Source organism: Delphinus delphis, chromosome 13 (genome assembly GCF_949987515.2).
Source record: "Delphinus delphis chromosome 13, mDelDel1.2, whole genome shotgun sequence".
NCBI classification, from domain to species: domain Eukaryota; kingdom Metazoa; phylum Chordata; class Mammalia; order Artiodactyla; family Delphinidae; genus Delphinus; species Delphinus delphis.
The window spans coordinates 24,538,301-24,561,798 of record NC_082695.1 but is presented as its reverse complement, the minus strand read 5'-3'; the positions used below and the strand labels follow the sequence as shown (position 1 = coordinate 24,561,798).

Genomic DNA, 23,498 nt, shown 5'->3' with positions numbered 1-23,498 from the left:
AAACCCTCCTGACACCCCCTCCACCCCCTGCCCAGGCCCACCTGCAGCTGCACAGAGGCCCCAGGGCCACCCTCCTTGTCATGGGGGCTGGTCTGTCCTCGGGGAGGATGAGGGGGGACCTCACCCCACCAGCAACTTCAGCCCTGGGAAGCGGGGCTCCATCCTTCCCCAGGCATGGGAGGTGCAGGAGAGACATCTGGGTGTCACATCACATCCCAGGGACCTTCCTTTCCTGGAGGAGGTGGGGTCCCCTGGTCAGTAGCGTGGGGGGCGTCATGGTGGGAGGGTGAGGAGCCTGTTTAGCACCCTGAGGGGATGGAGCTGTGCTCTCTGCAGAGCGAGGCCACAGGGATTCTGGAGGCTCCAGTGCCCTAGAGGCAGGTCCAACACGGTCAAGTTTGCAGTAACTCGTGTGTGTGCCGGTGTGCGCGCATGTGCGTGTGTGTCTGTGTGTGTGTCTGCCTTTCTAACCACTCGGGTCCCTGTCCTGTGTAGCTCCTACAGCAATAATCTCACTGATCTGAGATCTCATTCCAGATCTAAGATGGTGAATCAGTACACAGTCAAGTCCACGGCACCGTCCTAGACCGAAACTTGACGTTAGACTCATGGCCCCATCGACCACTCACATGGTTTTCACTGGCATTTGTGGTGGGTAGGTGGTGGGCTGGCCACCGAGAGATTGGTGAGAGCAGAGCTGGCCTCGTCCCAGGAGCCTTGAAGGCAGCCGGGACCCTCCTGACACAAGTGGGAGGAGGACTGTCTAGAGGGAGTGTGCGATGAGTGACCAGGGTCAGGGACTGTGGGTCCTGTGCAGAGTGTGACCGGCAGGCCTGGGGGAGGGGCACAGGGCTGTTTCCCTAGGGAGGTGCGAGCAGGAGGTGCCATGAGGGGGGTGGGAACTCTAGGACGAGGTCATGCGGAATTACCGGGGTGGGTTTTGAGCAAAAGGACACGTGGAATCGGTGGGTCATCATCTACGGAGCCGACGGACTCCTGAGGGCTACACAATCCAGAATGTGGTGCTGAGGATTCCAGGGAAGGGAGCTGAGGTATTGTCCTGGGGGCCCTGGCAACCAAACACTGTGTGACCGGGACAATCAGGTGTGGAGGTGGTCCACACGGAGGAGGAAACATGGAGGAGGGTAGGGAGGGTGGACAGACTTCCATTCCTGCAGCGACCCAATTCCCTGTTCTCGAATGTTCTCTGGGGGGCGGGGGGGGGGTCCTGGGTGACAGTGAAACCATTCCTCACAAGAGTCCCAAGACTCCATCCTCTATCTTGATTTCTTAAAGGATAAGAGGATTTTGTTCCCCTTTGAGGATGGTTGAGTTCAGGACACCAAATGCAGAAAGAAAAACGAGCAGAGCACGAGTTCTGAATGACAATGAGGACATTTTATTGAGAGTTGATTGGGTGCAGGAGGAAGGGCTGGGGGGACCAGGGTGGGTGGGTAGACCCTCCAGGGGTCCTGTGGCTCCAGTCCCCTGAGGATGTGAGGACCAGGACCTAAGAGCACTCGGAGGGCGACACTGTCTTCTCCACGGTTTTCCCATCGTGCGTGACATGGCAGCTGACCCCCTTCTCATAAGATTTCCACTCGCTGGCCGTCAGGGCCAGGTAGCTGCTGGCCGCGTACTTGCTGTTGCTCTGTTTCGAGGGCTGGCTGGTCTCCACGCCCTTGGTGATGGTGGTGCTGCCTGACTTCCAGGCCACCGTCACGCTGCCCGGGTAGAAGTCATTGATGAGACACACCAGGGTGGCCTTGTTGGCACTTAGCTCCTCAGTGGAGGGTGCGAACAGAGTGACTGAGGGCGAGGACTTGGGCTGACCTGCAAAGTGAGGGAGAGACGGGAGGTCACTGGGGCAGCGTCCATCGCGGGAGCCCCTGACCTCAGGAGAAGCGGGCACAGGTGCCCAAAGTCCAGCGCATGGATCCCAGGCGGGCCCTTGCTCCCCTGAGGTCAGGCAGCCATGGCTGGGGTCGCTCACCTTCTGTCGGGGGATCCTCAGTGCCCGACTCCTGGGAGTTCGGGGCTCCCTGGCAAGTCTCCATCTCTTCCTCAGGCTCCCACGTCCCATAAACCACATCCCACCCTCTGCTCCCTGGTGCTGCCTGCCGTCCACCCTGAGGTCCCCTCTTTCCTCTGTCTGTCCTGGGCATCTGTCTGTCTGAGATCTGCCCCTGGTTCTCGTCTGGTGTCCTCATACAGGTCGTCTGTCTGTCCCCCATTCAGGCTCTCTTCGCTTTTGCAGGGGGCTTTGTTGCCCACAGTCCCCCTAACACCAGCCTCGCAGCCCCCAACCCTCTAGGGCTGCCACAGAGACCACAGAGACCCCTCCAGGGCTGCCAGGGTGGAGGGAGCGTCAGCCCCAGGGCTGGGGTCCAGGGAGTCCCGCAAATGAGAGTTTCCATGTGGGTGAACGTTGTGTTCTGAGCCTGGGGTTGTGTCTGCTCTGAGGGGTCCCCTGACCTGTGAAGTCCCGCTGGGGATTTGTCTGTCCTGGGACATCTGTCTGCCTGACCAGGTCAGTTCCTGTCATCTGTCCCTATGAGGAGTCCCCACGCTGGGCGTCTGAGCTAGGGGCTCACGTCCAGTGTGTAACTGGGTGCGGTGACCCTTAAGGCCCGAGTGTCCTGAGATCTGTGCGGCCTGGGGTGACCTGCTTGCTGGGAGGAGGATGGGGACCTAGCACCCTGAAGCCACCTTCTCAACGGGACATTCGTCTACCCTTCCCCCGTGTACTGTTCCCTCCTCCACTCTCCAAGGCCCCTGGCTCTGGGGTCCCTCACTAGCCCCCATTTGGGTCCCTGAGCAGAAAGATCCCAGGATGACACCCATGCTCTGTCCAGCTCTTTCCAGTGTCCTTCCCACATCCCTGGACCCAGTGCCCCAGCCTGAGACCCCCATTCCTTGGGCCTCAGTCCCTCCCTTGTCCTCAGACCCTGGGGTTGGGCACCCTGAGGAGGGAGCTGACATCCCAGCATCCAGAGAAACAGGGCCTGGAGGGAAGGCTCGGGATGGGAAGAGCGAGGGGTGGCAGGAAGGTCACTGAGCCTGTCCCTACCATGCCCACCAGGTTCTGTGAAGAATGACAGGCTTGGGGGCAATGGACAGCCTAGAGGGTGAAGGTGACAGGCTCCGGAGAGTGAGACTCCAGCCCCAGACAGGAGGGAAAAGACAAGAAAATCTGCCCAAATTTCACCGTGGACCCCGAAGAGGAGGGGAAGGGGGAGACTCACCCAGGACGGTCAGCTTGGTCCCTCCGCCGAGCACATAACACAGTGACACAGCCTCGAACATAAACCCTCCTGACACCCTCTCCACCCCCTGCCCAGGCCCACCTGCAGCTGCACAGAGGCCCCAGGGCCACCCTCCTTGTCATGGGGGCTGGTCTGTCCTCGGGGAGGATGAGGGGGGACCTCACCCCACCAGCAACTTCAGCCCTGGGAAGCGGGGCTCCATCCTTCCCCAGGCATGGGAGGTGCAGGAGAGACATCTGGGCGTCACATCACATCCCAGGGACCTTCCTTTCCTGGAGGAGGTGGGGTCCCCTGGTCAGTAGCGTGGGGGACGTCATGGTGGGAGGGTGAGGAGCCTGTTTAGCACCCTGAGGGGATGGAGCTGTGCTCTCTGCAGAGCGAGGCCACAGGGATTCTGGAGGCTCCAGTGCCCTAGAGGCAGGTCCAACACGGCCAAGTTTGCAGTAACTCGGTGTGTGCCGGTGTGCGCGCATGTGCGTGTGTGTCTGTGTGTGTGTCTGCCTTTCTAACCACTCGGGTCCCTGTCCTGTGTAGCTCCTACAGCAATAATCTCACTGATCTGAGATCTCATTCCAGATCTAAGATGGTGAATCAGTACACAGTCAAGTCCACGGCACCGTCCTAGACCGAAACTTGACGTTAGACTCATGGCCCCATCGACCACTCACATGGTTTTCACTGGCATTTGTGGTGGGTAGGTGGTGGGCTGGCCACCGAGAGATTGGTGAGAGCAGAGCTGGCCTCGTCCCAGGAGCCTTGAAGGCAGCCGGGACCCTCCTGACACAAGTGGGAGGAGGACTGTCTAGAGGGAGTGTGCGATGAGTGACCAGGGTCAGGGACTGTGGGTCCTGTGCAGAGTGTGACCGGCAGGCCTGGGGGAGGGGCACAGGGCTGTTTCCCTAGGGAGGTGCGAGCAGGAGGTGCCATGAGGGGGGTGGGAACTCTAGGACGAGGTCATGCGGAATTACCAGGGTGGGTTTTGAGCAAAAGGACACATGGAATCGGTGGGTCATCATCTACAGAACCGACGGACTCCTGAGGGCGACACAATCCAGAATGTGGTGCTGAGGATTCCAGGGAAGGGAGCTGAGGTATTGTCCTGGGGCCCTGGCAACCAAACACTGTGACCGGGACAATCAGGTGTGGAGGTGGTCCACACGGAGGAGGAAACATGGAGGAGGGTAGGGAGGGTGGACAGACTTCCATTCCTGCAGTGACCCAATTTCCTGTTCTCGAATGTTCTCTGGGGGCGGGGGGGTCCTGGGTTACAGTGAAACCATTCCTCACAAGAGTCCCAAGACTCCATCCTCTATCTTGATTTCTTAAAGGATAAGAGGATTTTGTTCCCCTTTGAGGATGGTTGAGTTCAGGACACCAAATGCAGAAAGAAAAACGAGCAGAGCACGAGTTCTGAATGACAATGAGGACATTTTATTGAGAGTTGATTGGGTGCAGGAGGAAGGGCTGGGGGGACCAGGGTGGGTGGGTAGACCCTCCAGGGGTCCTGTGGCTCCAGTCCCCTGAGGATGTGAGGACCAGGACCTAAGAGCACTCGGAGGGCGACACTGTCTTCTCCACGGTTTTCCCATCGTGCGTGACATGGCAGCTGACCCCCTTCTCATAAGATTTCCACTCGCTGGCCGTCAGGGCCAGGTAGCTGCTGGCCGCGTACTTGCTGTTGCTCTGTTTCGAGGGCTGGCTGGTCTCCACGCCCTTGGTGATGGTGGTGCTGCCTGACTTCCAGGTCACCGTCACGCTGCCCGGGTAGAAGTCATTGATGAGACACACCAGGGTGGCCTTGTTGGCACTGAGCTCCTCAGTGGAGGGCGCGAACAGCGTGACTGAGGGCGAGGACTTGGGCTGACCTGCAAAGTGAGGGAGAGACGGGAGGTCACTGGGGCAGCGTCCATCGCGGGAGCCCCTGACCTCAGGAGAAGCGGGCACAGGTGCCCAAAGTCCAGTGCATGGATCCCAGGCGGGCCCTTGCTCCCCTGAGGTCAGGCAGCCATGGCTGGGGTCGCTCACCTTCTGTCGGGGGATCCTCAGTGCCCGACTCCTGGGAGTTCGGGGCTCCCTTGCAAGTCTCCATCTCTTCCTCAGGCTCCCACGTCCCATAAACCACATCCCACCCTCTGCTCCCTGGTGCTGCCTGGCGTCCACCCTGAGGTCCCCTCTTTCCACTGGGTGTCTGTCTGTCCTGGGCATTGGCTGTCTGAGATCTTCCCCTGGTTCTCGTCTGGTGTCCTCATACAGGTCGTCTGTCTGTCCCCCGTTCAGGCTCTCTTCCCTTTTGCGGGGGGCTTTGTTGCCCACAGTCCCCCTAACACCAGCCTCGCAGCCCCCAACCCTCTAGGGCTGCCACAGAGACCACAGAGACCCCTCCAGGGCTGCCAGGGTGGAGGGAGCGTCAGCCCCAGGGCTGGGGTCCAGGGCGTCCCACAAATGAGAGTTTCCATGTGGGTGAACATTGCGTTCTGAGCCTGGGGCTGTGTCTGTTCTGAGGGGTCCCCTGACCTGTGAAGTCCCGCTGGGAACTGTCTGTCCTGGGACATCTGTCTGCCTGGCCGGGTCAGTTCCTGTCACCTGTCCCTATCAGGAATCCCCACGCTGGGCGTCTGAGCTAGGGGCTCACGTCCAGTGTGTAACTGGGTGCGGTGACCCTTAAGGCCCGAGTGTCCTGAGATCTGTGCGGCCTGGGGTGACCTGCTTGCTGGGTGGAGGATGGGGACCTAGCACCCTGAGGTCACCTTCTCAACGGGACACTCGTCTACCCTTCCCCCGTGTACTGTTCCCTCCTCCACTCTCCAAGGCCCCTGGCTCTGGGGTCCCTCACTAGCCCCCATTTGGGTCCCTGAGCAGAAAGATCCCAGGATGACACCCATGCTCTGTCCAGCTCTTTCCAGTGTCCTTCCCACATCCCTGGACCCAGTGCCCCAGCCTGAGACCCGCATTCCTTGGGCCTCAGCCCCTCCCTTCTCCTCAGACCTCGGGGCTCTGCTCCCTGAGGAGGGAGCTGACATCCCAGCATCCAGAGAAGAAGGGCCTGGAGGGAAGGCTCGGGATGGGAAGAGCGAGGGGTGGCAGGAGGGTCACTTAGCCCGTCCCCACCATGCCCACCAGGTTCTGTGAAGAATGACAGGCTTGGGGGCAATGGACAGCCTAGAGGGTGAAGGTGACAGGCTCCGGAGAGTGAGACTCCAGCCCCAGACAGGAGGGAAAAGACAAGAAAATCTGCCCAAATTTCACCGTGGACCCCGAAGAGGAGGGGAAGGGGGAGACTCACCCAGGACGGTCAGCTTGGTCCCTCCGCCGAACGCATCACACCGTGACACAGTCTTGAACATAAACCCTCCTGACACCCCCTCCACCCCCTGCCCAGGCCCACCTGCAGCTGCACAGCAGCCCCAGGGCCACCCTCCTTGTCATGGGGGCTGGTCTGTCCTCGGGGAGGATGAGAGGGGATGCCACCCCACCAGCAACTTTAGCCCTGGGAAGCGGGGCTCCATCCTTCCCCAGGCATGGGAGGTGCAGGAGAGACATCTGGGTGTCACATCACATCCCAGGGGCCTTCCTTTCCTGGAGGAGGTGGGGTCCCCTGGTCAGTAGCGTGGGGGGCGTCATGGTGGGAGGGTGAGGAGCCTGTTTAGCACGCTGTATCTCCCAATGCAGTTTATCTAAATCAGAAAGTAACCCTTTGCATTGGGAGAAGAATTTTTTTAAATGAGCGGTGGAACTATTTGGTCATGGTTGTGTTTAAGGTGTGCACATAAGATTTTTGAAACAAAATTTAACAGAACAGCAATATAAATTCAACACTTATTTCTGGTTAAATAAAGCAAATATCCAGCCTTTTATTAAGTTAATTATCTAAGGAAACATCCTCAACTTGATAAAGAGTATCTCCCAAAACTTATAGCAACCTTCACATTTAAAGGTAAAACCATCTTAAAGGTCAGGGTTCCCACTCTTACTTTTATTATTCATAATATTCTACAGATTCGAGCCCATGAAGTGAGACGAGGTGGGGCAAAGAGTGTGTTAGGAAAAATGAGATAAAATTGTTCTTTGCAGATGATGGGCTAGTTTACTTCAACAAACAAACAAAACAAACCCAAGACAATCAGCTGAAGGACTATTAGAACTAATACAAGAATTAACCAAAATGATTGAACACAAGAGCAATAGGGAACTACTGAGGAGATGAAATTTGGGAAACACTGACAACCTCAATAAAAATTCTATTAAAAGTCCTAGGAATAAACTTAACAGAAAATGTGCAAGATTTGCATGGATAAAATATAACACAACTTGACTAATGGACACAACAGCGAAGACATCAGTTCCCCTCAAATGAATCCATATACTTCATGAAATTACAAGCACAACATCAAAGGAATAATTTTTGAAAATTAGTGAACCGATTCTGAAGTCCAACAGTAAGAATAATGATGGAGAAGAGACACAAATATTCTGAATGAGAATAATAACGACGGGGTTCTTCTTTACCAGGTACAGAAACACATTGTAAAGCTACAATAATTAAAACAGGGTGGAAAGGATGTGGGAATTGATCATTAGATCAACAGAACCACAGAGAGGATGTGATAAATCCATAATTCAGTATTGGATAAAAGCTATGTTTGTATTCAACAAATATATGATGATTGGCTCTCCATTTGGAAAATATATAAGGTTATATTCCCACCTACCCAAAAATAAACTCCAGGTGAAGTAAAAACAAACACCAAAACAATGAAAATACCTGAATAAAATAGAAAAAAATAGAAATGAATATGCCTTCCCTATGTTTGCCACAGATCACAGACACTGTAAAGAAAAACCACCAATCTGACATATAAAAATTAAAAAGGTTTTATAGTGAAAGACCCCACGAACAAAAGGTGTAAAACAGATCAGGGAAAAATATTTACAATGTACATACTTAATAAGGGGTTACTATCCCAAATAGATGGAGAGTTTCTTATGGATCTTTAAGAAAATACAACCAAATGAACGAAAAATAAACCAGGCAAAATTATGACTGGTGAATTCACAGAAGAAATAAAATCAGTCAATAAAAATATGAAAGAAAAATAAGTTTCACCAACGATCAAATAAACAAACACATTTGTTCTCATTTTTGCTCATCAGACATGCAAAATAAAAAAAGATCCACCCTGTCACATTATTGGCAACAATGGAGAGGGAAAGACACTGTCATTCACTGTGGTGAGAATAAGTTGGAACAGACTTTTGGGAGGACCACTGGCATCTCCTACGAAAATTTCAAAGCCTGTTCTCTCTGATCCAGCAATCCCACTTTTAGGCATCTATCCCGTGGAGATACACAGTGTACTTAGTATGGATACACAGCTACACACGTTGGGGGTCTCCATGTAGCATCTCTTGTAATTTACATTTTTAAGTGGAAACAACCTAAATGTTCATTAACAGGGGAATCATTAAAGACATGCTGCTTCAACCAAACTTTGAAGTCTTACAAAGCTGTGTGGAGAACATGGGGGATTCATATGGGCTGATACAGAAAATCTCAACAGACTGTTGAAAAAGCTAGTTGCAGGCTAATATACTTCTGTGCTTAATCTTTTTTTAAAACACATAGTACTCTGGTATTAAAAATTATTTTCAAAGATAAAAATGAAATATATCTTCTTGTGAACATTTTCATAACTACAGAAAATTATAAGGTAAAAAATTGAAACTAGATGAAATCCCACCTGCCAGAGACACACCATTGACATTTTTCTACATTTTCTGACAGGCTTTTGAAAATGCACACATACTTTAAAAACCCAATTTCAGAAATACAATTTTGGAGGTTTGTGTAAGATTCCTTATGATGGATATTCCATGCTGTATTTTGTCACACCCTTTCTGTTGGATATCTAGGTTATTTCCAGTTTTCTCCCATCATTAATAATGTTGAGTTTCTTGCTTGTAAACCTTTGGTTACATCTTTGGTTGTTCCCCCCACCCTCTGCTCAGGATGAATTCCTAGAAGTGGAATTACACAATTTAAAGAAATATGCTTTCTTTTATGACTCACTGCGTATTGCTAAAAAGGGTGTACATTTTAGTCTTTTATAGACAGTTCGTGACTGTGCCCGTTCCTCCCCATCATGATAATGTCACTTTAAATTCACTTGCCAATTCCATAGGAGATATTGGTACCTGGTCACCATGGACCAGCACCCCCTCCCCATCCCCTTTCCACTGCCCCTTCTCCATCCTCTAATCTGGCCTCACACTGGTCTCCGATCTGGAGCCATTTTTTCAAAACACTAACCTGACTCTGACAGCTCCCCACTTAAATCCTTCAGTGACTCCTCCTGGACCCCAGGATAAAGGATGAGGTATACAAGACCCCAGCAGTCTGCACCCCGCTCTCCCCGGCTCTGGAGGCCCCCTGCGGGCCTGTGCCACCTCACTCTCCTCCTCGGACCCCCCACCATTCCCTCTGCCTGGAGCGCCCCGTCACGTGTCAACACCCTGGATCTGTAAGACCAGCTCGGGCATCCCCCCTCCCATCTTACTGCTCCTAAAATGACCCATGGGTCTGCCCAATGCCTGGATATGACCCCACTTGGTTCAGGCTTGGCCCCAGTTAAACACTCAGGAATTTAGTTGAGGAGTTGGCCTCCTTGGGGGACACCAAGCCAAACCCTTGCTTCCTTCTCTGGACGCCTTGTAAACTGCCCCTTCCCTTGCACCATTTTCTTAAAACACAGGACATGCTGGTGCCTGTTCAGTCCCAGGATTTCCACAGTCCTGGGACCGTGCCCATGTGTTGTGTGAATCTGGGCAGGTTGCCTCACTTTTCTGGACCTCTATCCCTGTCTGTAAGATGGGGATGATGGCAGGACCTGCCTTGTGGGGCTGCTGCCCCTAAAGTGATTAGTGTCTTCTGGGTACGTCCTGCCCCTGCTGCCCTGTTTCTCCCTGCTCAGAGGTCCAGGGCGAGGCAAGTGAGGCACCAGTCTTGGGCACAAAACTTAAGGGGCACCAAAAAAATCCAGTCATTGAGATAAATAATACTTTAATATAGTATTAAGGAAGAAAAATCAATACAAACAAATTCACACTAGACAAAATGTCAACACTTTAAATAAAGCCACTGTCTGCTCAGGCCCCTTCTTTACGGATGATTCTCCCTTCTTGCCCCTCTCTTCTATAGTCATTCACCCCTGCACCCCGTCAAAGGGACCTCCAGTCCCCCTGTACCACAACTCCCTCGGCCTCTTACCTGTCCCACAGTCTCCAGAGGCTGGAGATTTCCCGGGGCTTCCATGTGGGGGGCCATGCTGCCATCGAGGGCAGCAGGCCATGGGTGCCCATGGCCAGGCCCAGTACTATTAGAGGCCAGGGCTGCCTGGGGACAGAGCTCTGACCCCTGGGGTGTTCATGGGCCCACCTGGCCTGACCTGGGCCTCATGTGCCCTCAGGGTCAAAGGCGCCTCGGCCAACCTGCTCGTATGGGCTCCCTGGAGGGGGACCGGCAGGTGCCCCCAGTTCCCCTTGCTGGCAGTGGCCGTCCCAGTGCATCCTGGCCCTCGTGGCCCTGTTCTCTGCCTGGGCCTTTTCTGTCCCTGCCCCCAGCACCTGGCCCCCTTCAGGATCCATGGCTGTTACTCCTGGGGCCTCTCCCAGGGGGGCCTTTGCTAACTGCTCTGCTGTGGTCAGGATCCAGGGCTCAAGGGCTTCACAGCAAAGCCCGCCCACCAGCCCCGCCCCCAGGTCCCTGGGTCGGGCACACCTGCCCTATTCTCCTTCCCTGTTCTGCAACTGCGTCCCTGGGCTGTGGAGCATCTCCCTGGGGCCTGGAGGGGCCGGGGAGGGCAGCCGAGTTCCCGTGGAATAAGTCAGTGAGGCCTGAGTGCAGTGGGCTGGGGCTTCTCTTCTGACCAGTCCTCTGGCTTGGTCCCTGCAGCCTTCACTCCGGCCAGTCAAGATCGCCCTTCCTTGGTTGGTTTGGCCAAGCCTGGCTAGTGTCCCTGGTCAACTCCTCACTCAGCTTCTCAGCCAGGCAAGGGCCCTGCGGGAGTGATTCTATACCCGTCGTTCAAGGAGAAACGTCAAGTCATGAATGTTGACACCAACCAGACCGAGGTTCCCTCTGGGCCTCAGTTTCCTTATCTGTAAAATAGGGGCAGTTCCTTTGCCGTAGGAAGGCCTTGAGGATCAGTGTGATCACGTGTTTGCTTAGGCTGGGGTCCGTTTTGAAGCCCAGGGAGATAACACACGATCCAGTGATGAGAGGGATGCTGTCTATCCAGTGCTGACAACCGGGCCGGCTCCCTGCTGAGCTGAGATTTTTTTTTTTTTCTCCCCTGTTTGAAGATGAAGAAATTGATGTTCAAGCAGCTTCCGTACTTTCCTGATGCCACACCGTCAAGAGGCCTGGCCCTCACGCAGCTCCAGGGCATGCCCTTCCCTCTAGGTCCTGGTGCTGTCAGGCTGCCGGGTATAGGAAGAACTCCAAGTGGCAGGTTGCAAGTTCCCACTTGTCACAGCCAGCACCTACCCTTTGGCTTTCCAGTTGCTCTCTGGCCACAGGAGCTCTAATACCTATGTCAACTTAAGTCCAGCTCTGCAGCCCTCCCAATCTTCTGTTTCAGCAAATCTGAAAGAGGTCTCCCAGGGATGGACCCCAAAGTGACTTTCCTGGGAGGGCCCTTTCAGAGGTGTCTGGCCCGTGATTTTTTTTTTTTTGCGGTACGCAGGCCCCCCACTGCTGCAGCCTCTGCCATTGCGGAGCACAGGCTCCGGACGCGCAGGCTCAGCGGCCAGGGCTCACGGGCCCATCCGCTCCGCGGCATGTGGGATCTTCCCGGACCGGGGCACGAACCCGTGTCCCCTGCATCGGCAGGCGGACTCTCAACCACTGCGCCACCAGGGAAGCCCTGGCCCACGTTTTGAGGCCGATGCTCCTTAACTTTCCTGCTACATTGGGTGAAAATCGGTCCAGCCTGTTCCATGGGATGCGTTAACAGGCACACAGCTTGGGACTTCATTTTCTTCATATAGATGAGGGTCCCTGGGAGACAATGTCCACGGATCTCTGTATTTCTGCACGTCTCACGAGCAAAGGAACGGGTTGCCTTTGTTTTGGATCATCTTTTCGAGTATGTTTGTGTAATGAATGACCCTGGAGGGTAGAGATAGCGTCTCCCTCTGGAGCAAAACATGCTTACTGTCCGGCAGAAAAGATTTGGGGTCCCCAGCTTGGATGTGCAGGTGTCTCCTGGCCCCTTTGCATCACCCTGTGGGGCTCAGAGAACCAGCGCAGGATGATGCTGACATGCCGGCTGCCTCTCTTGCTGGGAGTAACATGCTGGCCTTTGTCTCCAACCCAGCATCTTGTGTCCGCCAGCATCTGTGCAACTGCAGCAGGCTCACTTTTTAGCTTGCGGGCAGGAACAAATCCCAGACCCTCCACAGCTCTCGATAATGATGGTTGTGATGGGGGAAGGAGGGAAGGAAGGTGATGATGGTGATCAAAACCTCACAGTTTGACCAAACTCATAAAGCAGCTTTGGAGGAACCCCAGGCTGCCGGGCCGGGTGCTGAGGGCTGGACTATACAGCACACACAGACAGATCCCTGGCCTTGGACATGGGCCAGGCGTTGAACAGTAACGGGGTGTGGGTGCCCTACCAGCCATCATGCAGGATATGGGGGAGCCCCTGGGAGGCCCTGATTCAGTCCAGCTTCTCCCCATTGTGGTGCTTGGCCCACTCCAGCCTGGGACCTGGGCCCCTTGCACCTTGGGGGCTGCGTTGCCCCTGCCCCAGGGTCCAGGCTGAATCTGCTCCCTCCCCGCACCCCTGTGTGGGTGTGACACTCACCCACTGCCCGGGGCCCAGAAGCTGTGGTCCCCCCCACCCACTGGGGACAGCCCCAGATTTCGGGGAGAAAAAGGGGCTGTCCCTGAACTCGGTGATTCCAGTTGTGCCCCAGCCTCCACCCTGTACCTGCCACGGTCTCTGGGCAGCCGCCACCGCAGACCACATCCTCCTGTGGTGGCTGCAATCGGAAATCCTGGTCTGGCTGGACGCTGGGGACCCTCGGGGGATGGGCAGGGCCTTCCCAGCTGGTGCAGCTGCAGCTCTGGCCGCCCAGACTTGTCCCCACCCCCTCCCTGGACCGAGAATGGCCGAGGGCTGGATTCAGGCTGAGCCAGAGAGGTCTGGGTCCAGCTGTCCTGTTCAGCAGATCCCCTGCTCAGGGTCCCTGGCTCCTCTGTGCCCCGCCCCCACCCATCTCCCCTGGAGTGGAGGGGTGTGTCATGTCCAGTCACTTCTGCCCTGCTCCCGTGTCAGGGGCGCCCCCTGCCTCCTGCTGGTCAGCCCCCTGCCCATTCTACATCCCACAGGCCCCAGACACCTGCCTATAGTCAGAGTGGAGTCTTCTCTCCCAGGCCTAGGTCTCCCCAGCTCCCCACTCCCCACCATCCCCAAAACTTAAGCGGTTGGTCCTTCTCTTAACACCTTCAGTGTTTTACTCTTGGGGCCTGGAGGGTCTGAGGCAGAGGGGGACAAAGTGTCCGTCTGGAGATATGACAAAGCTTCTGGAATCAGGATCTGGCTCTGTGGTTCCTGAGCCCCCTCTGAAGGGTGCCCGGGGAACCCTGAAGATCCCAGCTCCTCTGGCGATCCTGGGGGTGCAGCCCCCCACTCCAGCAAATGGGGAGAGAATCCTACTGCTTCTGGAGACGTCACAGACTCACCGACCTGGTAGCTTCTACGGATGAAGAAACTGAAGCACAGAGAGGGAGAGTTTCTTTCCTAAGACACACAGCTACTTGGTGTAAAGACCGTGTCCTGGGACTTACCAGTACCAGCCGGAGACCCGGGAGGACCAGCCTTTTTGGACATGGTGGTGGGACCCGGCCTGGAACTGGGGGCTTTGGAAAATTTCCATGCTTTAACCTCTAACTCTCCCAGTCCAGCCACCGGGGATGCAGCCCGAGGGGGAGGGCCCGGTACAGGGCAGCAGAAACCAGCTGTCAAGGGAGGCAACGCCAGAAAATGTGGCTCGTGGGAGGCGTGAGACCTGAGGGTGGGGGCGGGGGGTTCCCGTGAGGGGGAGGAAGGGGTGCAGGGGCTAGACTCTGTTCTTCATCTTCCTGGAGTCCCGGCTTGTCCTGGGGTGGGGGTGCTTAAGGTGAGTCACACCGGTGCATGGTCAGATCCTCACTTTACTTACTGTTTCAGTGCTTTACTCATATGGATTTTGGGGGGCTTTAATTTCAATTTTTAAAAATATTGCATTAAATATTATTTATCTTTTTTTTTTTTTTTAATTTGGCCGTGCCATGGGGCTTATGGGATCTTAGTTCCCCAGCCAGGGATTGAACCCGTGACCTCATCAGTGAAAGCATGGAGTCTTAACCACTGGACCTCCAGGGAATTCCCAAAATATTATTTTTCTTGATTACTGAGTTTTGGGGCACTTCCTTAAATTTCTCAGACAAGGAGGGTGTCTTACTCATCTCACTCTAGTCTTGACTGTGTCTGGAACTTGGGAGAAACCAGTTACCTCCAGCTCAAGGAACTGCTTTTTGCAGGGTCTGCCCAACCCTTCCCTGTGCTGGAGTGGGCATGGCCAGTGCCCAGCAGGTCCTGCCCCACCTGACCGGGTGGGTTTATATTCGTAGGGCAGAACCTGTTTTCCAGGTCCTTTCCAAAGGCTTGGACTGACACCTGGGACGGGTACACTCCCACGGCGAGGAGACCCCACTTTGGCAGGTGGTGGCTTTGTAGCAGCCATTGGTCCTTTAACTGTTCCACCAGCAACTATCAGCCGGGTGAATCCTCTTGGGACCCTGGGAGGGTGGTCCAAGAGAATGGAACATTCTCACATCCTTGTTCCATTCATAGGAAATGCTTCCGTCCTGATGGCTAACAAGACTAATGTGATTTATATTCGATTCTTACTTCATTCTTACTAAAAGCCAAACCACTAAATACTCTGACATTTATTTCTCACATGGTGTCCCATAGTATCTGTTGCTAATTAAATAACGACAAATAGCCTTGTGACTTACCTTGTTTTTAAAAAGTTATAAATGTAGATAAGTGAACGCAGAAGATTTACATCATTTTAATGTTGATCTCACCAGACACATCTTTTAATTTTCAGTGATTTATGATGTTCCTCAAAATGCCCACTAACATGTTTACTTGTATTGACAAATACAGTGGGAAGGCTTCCAACAGGACATCGTCCGAATAGTACATTTGGCAGTGAGGACTGGCTGTGCAAATTAGATCACTCGGTCAGACTCTTCCATAGATTGAACGATTCAAGTCAGCCTCAGGTTTTGGAGGAAGCATATACTCAAAACACATGATAAGATGCAAGTATTTTTCTCAAAAGATATCATATTGGCAAAGCTGCACTAAGATGATATTTAAATTTTCCCCAATCTTTATATCTTCTTACACAAGGGACCTCTTAAGTAAAGGAGCAATACATTGAACTAGTAAGTTCTGCTCAAGCCTTCTCGGTGTTTATCCCCGAGAAAATGAATGACAAGTGGCTGGGTGACACCTCTCTGAGGGTGGTTCCCCGAGAAGCTGACTCTGGGATGGAGCCGGCTTGCAGGCTCTCCCAGTATATGAGGCAATGAGCCCTCATCCCTGAGGGGTCTGGAGGTGCATCGAACTGCCGCTCACACGAGTCCTCTTGAAGTCGGGTGGTGTCCGTCCAATCCTTTGCTTTCCACAAAATTACAAGAGTATGAAACGGAGCTGTCAGCTGATAAATCATTTAGAGAAACTATTTTTGACCATCAACCACGAACGATTTTTGGCATATAACTAGGAAGGAGTTCATATCAGGCAGTGACACTGTATTACAAGACTCCTATTGATGGACCAAAGTTTCTCCATGTTTCATATAGAAACGCAAGCCAGGACAGCTTTGATGATGGACTTACTTCATTCTAGAGGTAAATTATATTAATTGATGGATCCACGAATCAACACTAGTTAATAGTCATTTATGAAAATGTCAATGCGTTTATGCTGTTTTGATCAAACTCTGCTGCTAATAATTAGGATATAACAATGTGGGAGAAACCTTTTAGCACTTAAGATCACGGGAAATGAAACAAATTCAAAAATTTTAAATGAATGTACATTATTATGACAGAGATGCATGATAGGATAATGAATGAGATTTCCAGGTATGAAAATGTATGAGCAGACCAAATGTAGTAAGGGATGTGGAATGGAAACAAGTCTAAGCAGAAGGAAAGATGGATGTTATAGAAGAATTTTAAGGACAGTGGATATCAAATCATGATGATTTTTAGACTCTGATGAATATATGTAAAGGAGTGATGTGAACATTTTACAATCTTCTGATGACAATTTTCAGATGTCAAATTACAAAGGAACAGGCATCGTGGGGAAGCCCAGTTCTTAGAGGGTTGTGGGCAATGGTGTTGAGGGCCCGCCTCAGGGTGTTGCGGGGAGGCCCTGGGTCTCAGTGCAGGACGATCAGACACAAGTGACGAGAATGAGCTCCGTGAGTCAGGGGCCACCAGCAGCCACCAGGGGCCGGAAGCTTTCCTTCCTGTATCTGGAATCTTCCCCCCCTCCTGAGAGAAGCCAGTGGAGAAGCTGAGCCTGGAGAGGGGACACGGCTGTCCTAGGACACAGCTGGCAAGGGGAACCCTCTGGCTCAAGGGTGCTGACGACAGTCTCCATGACTCAGGACCGAATCCCCACTCGCCATTTCTCAGCAGCATAAACAGAGGTCCTGAGAGCACAGAGGACACCGGAGCCTCAGGCCTGTCCTCCAGCTGCTCCGAGGTTGGTGGAGTGAGCGCCCAGCCAGGCAGGGAGGTTAGGATCTCACTTCTCCATCTGCCTGTGTCACCATGAGGATTATAACTGCTGTCATATGACTGATAGTAATAGTCAGTGTCGTCCTCAGCCCGGACTCCGCTAATGGTTAAGGTGGCCATGTTCCCCGATTTGGAGGCAGATATCCAGTCAGGGATACCCGAGGGACGGTTGCCATCACCATAGATGGCCGGCACAGGGGCCTGGCCCGGCTTCTGCTGGTACCGTTGAACATATTTACTTCCAATGTTGTTCCCCCCACACGTGATCCTGGCCGTCTGTCCCAGGGACACCGACACCGAGGGCGACTGAGTCAGTTCATAGGAGGACACAATGCCTGCAGGAGAGAAAAGGACAGGTGGGCTGGAGGTGAAGAACCCATGTCCAGAGACCCCCACCTGCCTGGCCTGGACTAAGCTCCAAAGATTCTCTGGGCCCCGAGGGCGCCCCCTCCCGTCAGTCTCAGCCCCAGGGGCCCATGGGCCTGGCTGGTGGATGGAGCCTCTGAACAAATGAGAACGCCCCTCACTTTCTCTGGCAGGCGCAGCCCCTCGGGGCTCACACACAGCTGTGAGCACAGTGGGGAGATTTCGGCCCCTCCAGTCCCCCATCCTGCGGCAGGGCCAGGAGTCTCCTGTCCCCACGGGCAGCGCCCTGCTGAACTCAGAGTCAGGGCCAAGCCTGTCCCCGAGCCCTGGGCCAGGGGTAGGCGGACCCTGGGGGCAGCACCTGTGCAGTGAGCCAGGAGGCCGGGGAGGAGGGGCGTCCAGGCCATGGTGGAGGCACCCCGAGTCTGCTCCCCGAGGCCTAGGCTGGGCAGGGCGCCTCCCAGGCCTCTCTTATCCCCTTGCTGGAGAGAGAGCTGCCGGGGGTGCGAATCAGCCGGAGCCCAGGGGGTCTGCCTGGGGAGCTCTGTGGTTTCAGAGAAGGGCTCAGTCCCCAGGGACACAGAGAGGGAGGGGTGGCCCCTGCAGACCCCGCCTCGGCCCGGGGGATCCTCCTCCACCTGCTGTCCCATAGTCTGGGGGTGACATCTCCACCCCAGTCTGAGTCCTGGCCTCACTCCTGGACGGGCCTGGCCACTGAGAGCTCAGAGGTGGGTCTGTATTCTCTGAACTCATTCCACGGGCAACACTAAGAGGCTTAGACTGTACAGGATTCTCCCCCCATCACAGCTCCTGGGCCCAAGACTGAATAAAATTCACAGTTTGACAAAGCACGTGGAGTGTTCCAGGCCATTGCGGTGCTGTGTCTGCCCTGGGCTGTGAGCTCCTGGGGCTGTAGTGTCCCCATCGTGCCTCAGGGGCAGGAACAGACAAGGGGCTAAAAGAAATGTTTGCTCTGTGAGAGAATAAGAGGGGGCTTCAGGGTTTGATAACTCTGCAAGGGAATGTCAGTCCTAATCCATTTCCCTTCAGTTGCTGGGAAAATATATATGTCATAAACATCAAAATTACGGAAAGCTGATTGAGTGACTGCTGTGTGTCAGACACTGGGAAACAGGAAGTGTGGAAATTTCTGGTTCCCCCCCTTCCCTGTAAGGGGTAAGTGGAGGGACAGGTGTGAGGGCAGTGGGAGAGCTTCCAGGGAGTAGGAGCAGCTGTGTCTGGAGGACGGGGGCTCCGAGCACAGGGAAGGGAGTGGCAACGTGTGGTCACAGGGAGGATGAGCATTTCTGGACAGCGGTGGCTTTTTAGCAGTATTAGGTGGGCTGGCAGTGGGTGTGGGGCAAGGAAACAGGCACCGTCTCCAAGAGCAGGACTTGGGACACACGGAGACAGAAACATGTGCTTGAGAGTGAAGGTGACACTGTAGAAACGGAAGGACACTTGTCATCAGGTGTGAGGTCCTGGTTACTCCTTCCCCTGCACTGGAGCCCTGATGCCCAGGACACCACTCCTCCAGGTGGCTCTGCCGGGCTACCTCTGCTGCCCCCTGGTGGCTGCTCCACACTGGAGGCGGAGACTCAGTTCTAGGTGTAGATTTCAGAGCCCACTGCTCAGGTGGTGATTTCCCTGATCCAGGGATGGTGACCCCAATCAGGATTTGCTTCCACCCCATGGCTCTGTCTGCCTCACGTCCTGGCACGAGGGGCTGAGATTACCCGTGAAGATATGAACAGGCTCATCTGGAAGAGGAGGGGGCTGGGCTCACGAAGGCATCCCTGACCCTGTCTGTGGCGTGGTGGGAGGTCACGCAGGTGGGATGGGCAGTGGGGACACCTCCCTCAGGGGGTGACTCTTATTGGTGCCAGCTTTGGGTATGGGCCTGATGCGGGGTGGCGGCTCAGTCCAAAGGCATGGTTAGGACCACACCCACTGGGAAATGTTCATTCAGACCCACTTTGGGCTGGCACATTCCCTCCAGGGAATTCAGCATGAACAGGACACAGTCCCTGCTTGAAGGGTGTTTCCATCCTGTGTGGGGGGCAGTGCAGGGGACACAGTGGCTTTGCACACCTGGCAGAGAATCTCCACCACGGTCACCTACACATTGCCTGCAGTGTTTATTTAAAAGCCAAACACTTGCTTCTTTCAGGTCTCTGGCTATCAGGTTTGACCAGGTGGCCCAGCACTGTTCTATGGGATGTAAGGGTCAGTTGGCTGGAATTTATCTCGGGGAACTCTTGCTCTTGTAAAGGAAAGAAATAGCAGGAATTGACGCAGATCCTTTCCTCTTGAACATGGTGTGACAGCTGGAGCTGCAGCAGCCATCCTGAGGTCTGTCATCCACAAGAATGAAAGCAAGGCCAACATATAGGGACAAGGGACCTGGATGCTGGCAAGATCTTGGGTCCCACGTGGAATCTGTGATCACCCAGAGAACTTATCTTGGTGAGACTACAATAGGTCCCGCCTGTTCATGCCTCTGCTTTTCATCAGTGAGTCCTGAAATTAAAAAAAAAAAAATGTATTCTGACCAAGCAGGAAAAGTCTGAGCACAAATGCATCAGTTAACGAAACTAATGATGGGGAAAGAACCCCATCGTGGTGTGTGCTGTGGGGATAATTAATCCAGAGAAGAGACAGATAATGACAGGCAGGCTGTTCTGTAATCAGAGGTTGGGGGCCCCCCCAAAGGGGTAACTCTGGAGCTGCCCTCAGGACTGGGGAGAACCAAGTAGTAAGAAGTGAGCGTGGGAAGGGCTGAGACTTGGCCAGCGGGGAGGAGTCGGGTGTATTGGAGGATCTGAAAGGACAGGGCAAACTTGAGGGATCTGGGATGTAAACCCAGCTCAGGGCCAGTGTAATCTGTTCTCTGAGTTAAGAATTTGAGGGGTAGAAGTGACCTGTGTTCAGGTGGAGCAAAGGGGATTCACACGTAATAAATCCGGGTCTTTGCAGCTGCTTAGCACAGGCTGGAGCCCAGGGAGCAGGAACAGGATTGACACAGGCGGGTTGAGACAAACCCCTCGGCCTTCCCTACTTTACCTGAGGGCTGAAGACCTTCGGGGGGGTTACTAGTGCCTCTCCCCTGCCAAGTATCCACCATGCAGCCGTGCTGGGGCTTTAGCTGCTGCATGTACCTCTGGTCCTGAGCCCTGTCTACTGTCCCGTGTGGCTGACCAGTCACTGCCTTCCATAAATGTCTGCAGATTTGCTTCTGTGACTGGGAGCCCAGGACTCGAGGAGCTCACTTGACAGGGAAAGGCAGGGGCTGAGAGAGGGAATGACAACGCCAAGTTCACTTGGGGGCTAGAGAGAAGAGAGATGTCTTAATCCCTAAATAATAGCCTCTTCTGAGTGTTCTAGAACCAGACTGGGCCAGGAGGGGGCTGTGGGAAATTCTCAGCCTGAATTGTAGATTCTTCCTGTCAGTTCTCCCCACTGCCTCTGGGAGCGCTGATGCACCTCCCCTGGGGCCGTCTGACACCTGGGAGGCTGACAATGCCCTGCTCCCCGTGGGGCTGAACAGAAAGCCCAAGGACAACACACTCCAGATTCAAAGCAACGAGGGCAGCCTTTTCATGATCTCGCCTCTGGAGGAATCCTGGAATTACTGCTTAGGTCTTAGGGATTCGGTGCATAAAATACCATCTGTTGCTGGTTCATGGTCCATTAGTGTGACAAGTTAATTGTACATTTAATAATCTGTAATTGTCAATACTTTTTGAACGTAATTTTTTCCCATGTGGTTTCCATCCTCCAAATTAGACATCCACCCTCATGCAAGACAGGAGTGCACTTGGAGGAAACTTTCGGCTTTTCTTTTAAAAAAAATCCACAGGTGGCATTTTAATATTTCTAATGTGGACCTTTCCCCTGGAGAATCTAGAATTCTGTGTGAAGCAGGAGATCTATGTGCCATTGTTCAGGTTGTCACATGTTTGTTTAAGCATTTGCCAGGGAAATGGTCTTTGGGTGTAAATTCACTGTTTTCCAAGGTCACCCAGAAATTTCCTCATTGTACGTCTAAGAGTTTGGACACTGGCTTTTTTTTGTGAGGAAAGCCATGCATTGTACGATGTCAAGGTTTTATTTCTTTACAAGAAGGAGAAACATATCCAGCCAACTGATGGGTCAATAGCTGTGCAAAAATCAACCCAGTTCCTCCCTGGATCCTGTTTCAGATGAAAACTAAGGCTTTGGTATAACGGGGGCGTCTACTGTGAAATTGGGGCCCTACTTTGAAACAGAACAGATGTTCTTGGTGGTCCCCATCACTTAAAACACCTAATCATAGGACAGCATGATAGTGGTGACAGTTTTCAGTCATCACTTTGGATAGAGAAATCATTCTTTGCCAGTTTCTTTCACAAACATTCTCACTGTAGCTTATTGGTCTCCAATGCACCTTTTTATAAAAATTCAAGGGCAATCAGATCTAACTGGGGATTTTGAAGAGCACATTGTGGATTTAGGTGGGAAAACAGAGACTTGCGGGTATATATAACCTCCTCGGGACCCTGATGAGCATGTTGGGAACAGCTGGCCAACTTAGATCGGGTTCCCTGCAAGCTGATTCTGAGACGTTAAGTGCATGTCCTGGAAATCTGGAAGGAGATGAGGAGGGGAGACTGGACAGAGGGGAGGGACCCGGGATTTGGTCACACAAATGGGGACTCGGGGTTCTGCAGGAGAGTTAAAGCTGGCCCATTCGGGTCATCCTAAACTGAGTCAGAGCCTGGGGATGGTGGCCTCAGCCATCATTCACCTGAACCTCTCTGACCAGGGGGATAAACTGGGGTAGGGGTCATTTTCTGCACCAACAGCATTTCCCCGTGAGGGCACTGCTGTGAGTTGTCACAGGCTCCCAGCAGCTGTGGATGAGTAGACGAGGCCAGAAGAGAGAAGGAGGTAGATGCTAGAATGCCCACTGCTCTGGTGTGCTCCATTCAGAATCCCAGCTGCCATGGGGGCCTGGGGCTTCAGCATCAGATGGGATGGGACATTCTGTGGTCAAATCCTAGACAGTTGGGCCAAGAGGGGCCCAGTGACCACGATATGGAAATGTGGGGAAAACTATCACTGGAGGGATGTGTCCCTCTGTCTGTCCTTCCATACAGGGCCTCTGGCCGAAGTTCCCGACCTGGCCAGACAGCACTAAGACAGCCTGGTCCTGCCAGCCATAATCCACTCCTGAGCCCCCTGTGCAGAGCCTGCCTGGAGGGCTGGGAGGAGGGGCAGCCTGGGGGGCTCAGATCTGGGGGAACTGGGCCAGACCTGTCACTGTTCTTCCACAGTCCTCCTGGGGGCTGGAGGAGAGTGTGAGCCAGACGGGGAGGGGGTTTGTGTCTCACTTCCCTGTCTGCCTGTGTCACTGTGAACATAATCACTGCTGTCAGCTGACCCACAGTAATAGTCAGCCTCGTCCTCGGCCTGGGCCCTGCTGATGGTCAGCGTGGCAATTTTGCCTGATTTGGAACCAGAGAATCGGTCAGGGATCCCTGACTCCAGGTTGCTATCACCATAAATGACCAGCATAGGGGCCTGGCCTGGCTTCTGCTGGTACCATTGAGCATAATAGTTTCCTAAGCTGTCTCCCTGGCAGGTGATCCTGGCCGTCTGTCCCAAGGACACAGACACCGCAGGTGGCTGAGTCAGCGCAGAAGAGGCCACAGAACCTGCAAGAGAGGAGAGGAGAGTGAGGGTGAGGAAGAGGGTCTCATCCCTGCAGCCTCATGCCCCCTGCGGCAGCTCCTGTGCTGAGCTGAAGTTCTGGACCAGGCTGAGCTCTGGTCACTTTTCGGGCTGAGCCTGGGGGCAGCACCTGTGCAAAGAGTGAGGAGGGGGAGCAGGAGACGGGTCCAGGCCATGGTGGGGACGCTCTGAGCTCTGCCTCTGAGCTCACAGCTGGGGTGGGGCCTCTGGGCCTCTCTTATGCTCAGAAGGGGTGTCTTCATGCAAATCTCCTTCCT

The 23,498-nt window shown here is 53.7% G+C and overlaps 2 protein-coding genes across 2 annotated transcripts; both read right to left on the bottom strand.

The window, feature by feature from the left end:
• Nucleotides 1–1,376: 1,376 nt before the first annotated feature.
• LOC138414245 (immunoglobulin lambda-1 light chain-like) lies at nucleotides 1,377–23,420 on the bottom strand. The gene is made up of 4 exons (XM_069541322.1): nucleotides 23,351–23,420; nucleotides 22,909–23,204; nucleotides 3,246–3,297; nucleotides 1,377–1,833 (listed from the first exon to the last, which is right to left on the bottom strand). The coding sequence occupies exons 1-4, from the start codon at nucleotides 23,394–23,396 to the stop codon at nucleotides 1,511–1,513; spliced, it is 717 nt and encodes a 238-aa protein (XP_069397423.1). The 5' UTR covers nucleotides 23,397–23,420; the 3' UTR covers nucleotides 1,377–1,510.
• On the bottom strand, nucleotides 4,675–17,915 carry LOC132436031 (immunoglobulin lambda-1 light chain-like). Its single transcript, XM_069541321.1, has 4 exons — nucleotides 17,870–17,915; nucleotides 17,188–17,477; nucleotides 6,550–6,589; nucleotides 4,675–5,131 (listed from the first exon to the last, which is right to left on the bottom strand). The coding sequence occupies exons 1-4, from the start codon at nucleotides 17,913–17,915 to the stop codon at nucleotides 4,809–4,811; spliced, it is 699 nt and encodes a 232-aa protein (XP_069397422.1). The 3' UTR covers nucleotides 4,675–4,808.
• Nucleotides 23,421–23,498: the final 78 nt, after the last annotated feature.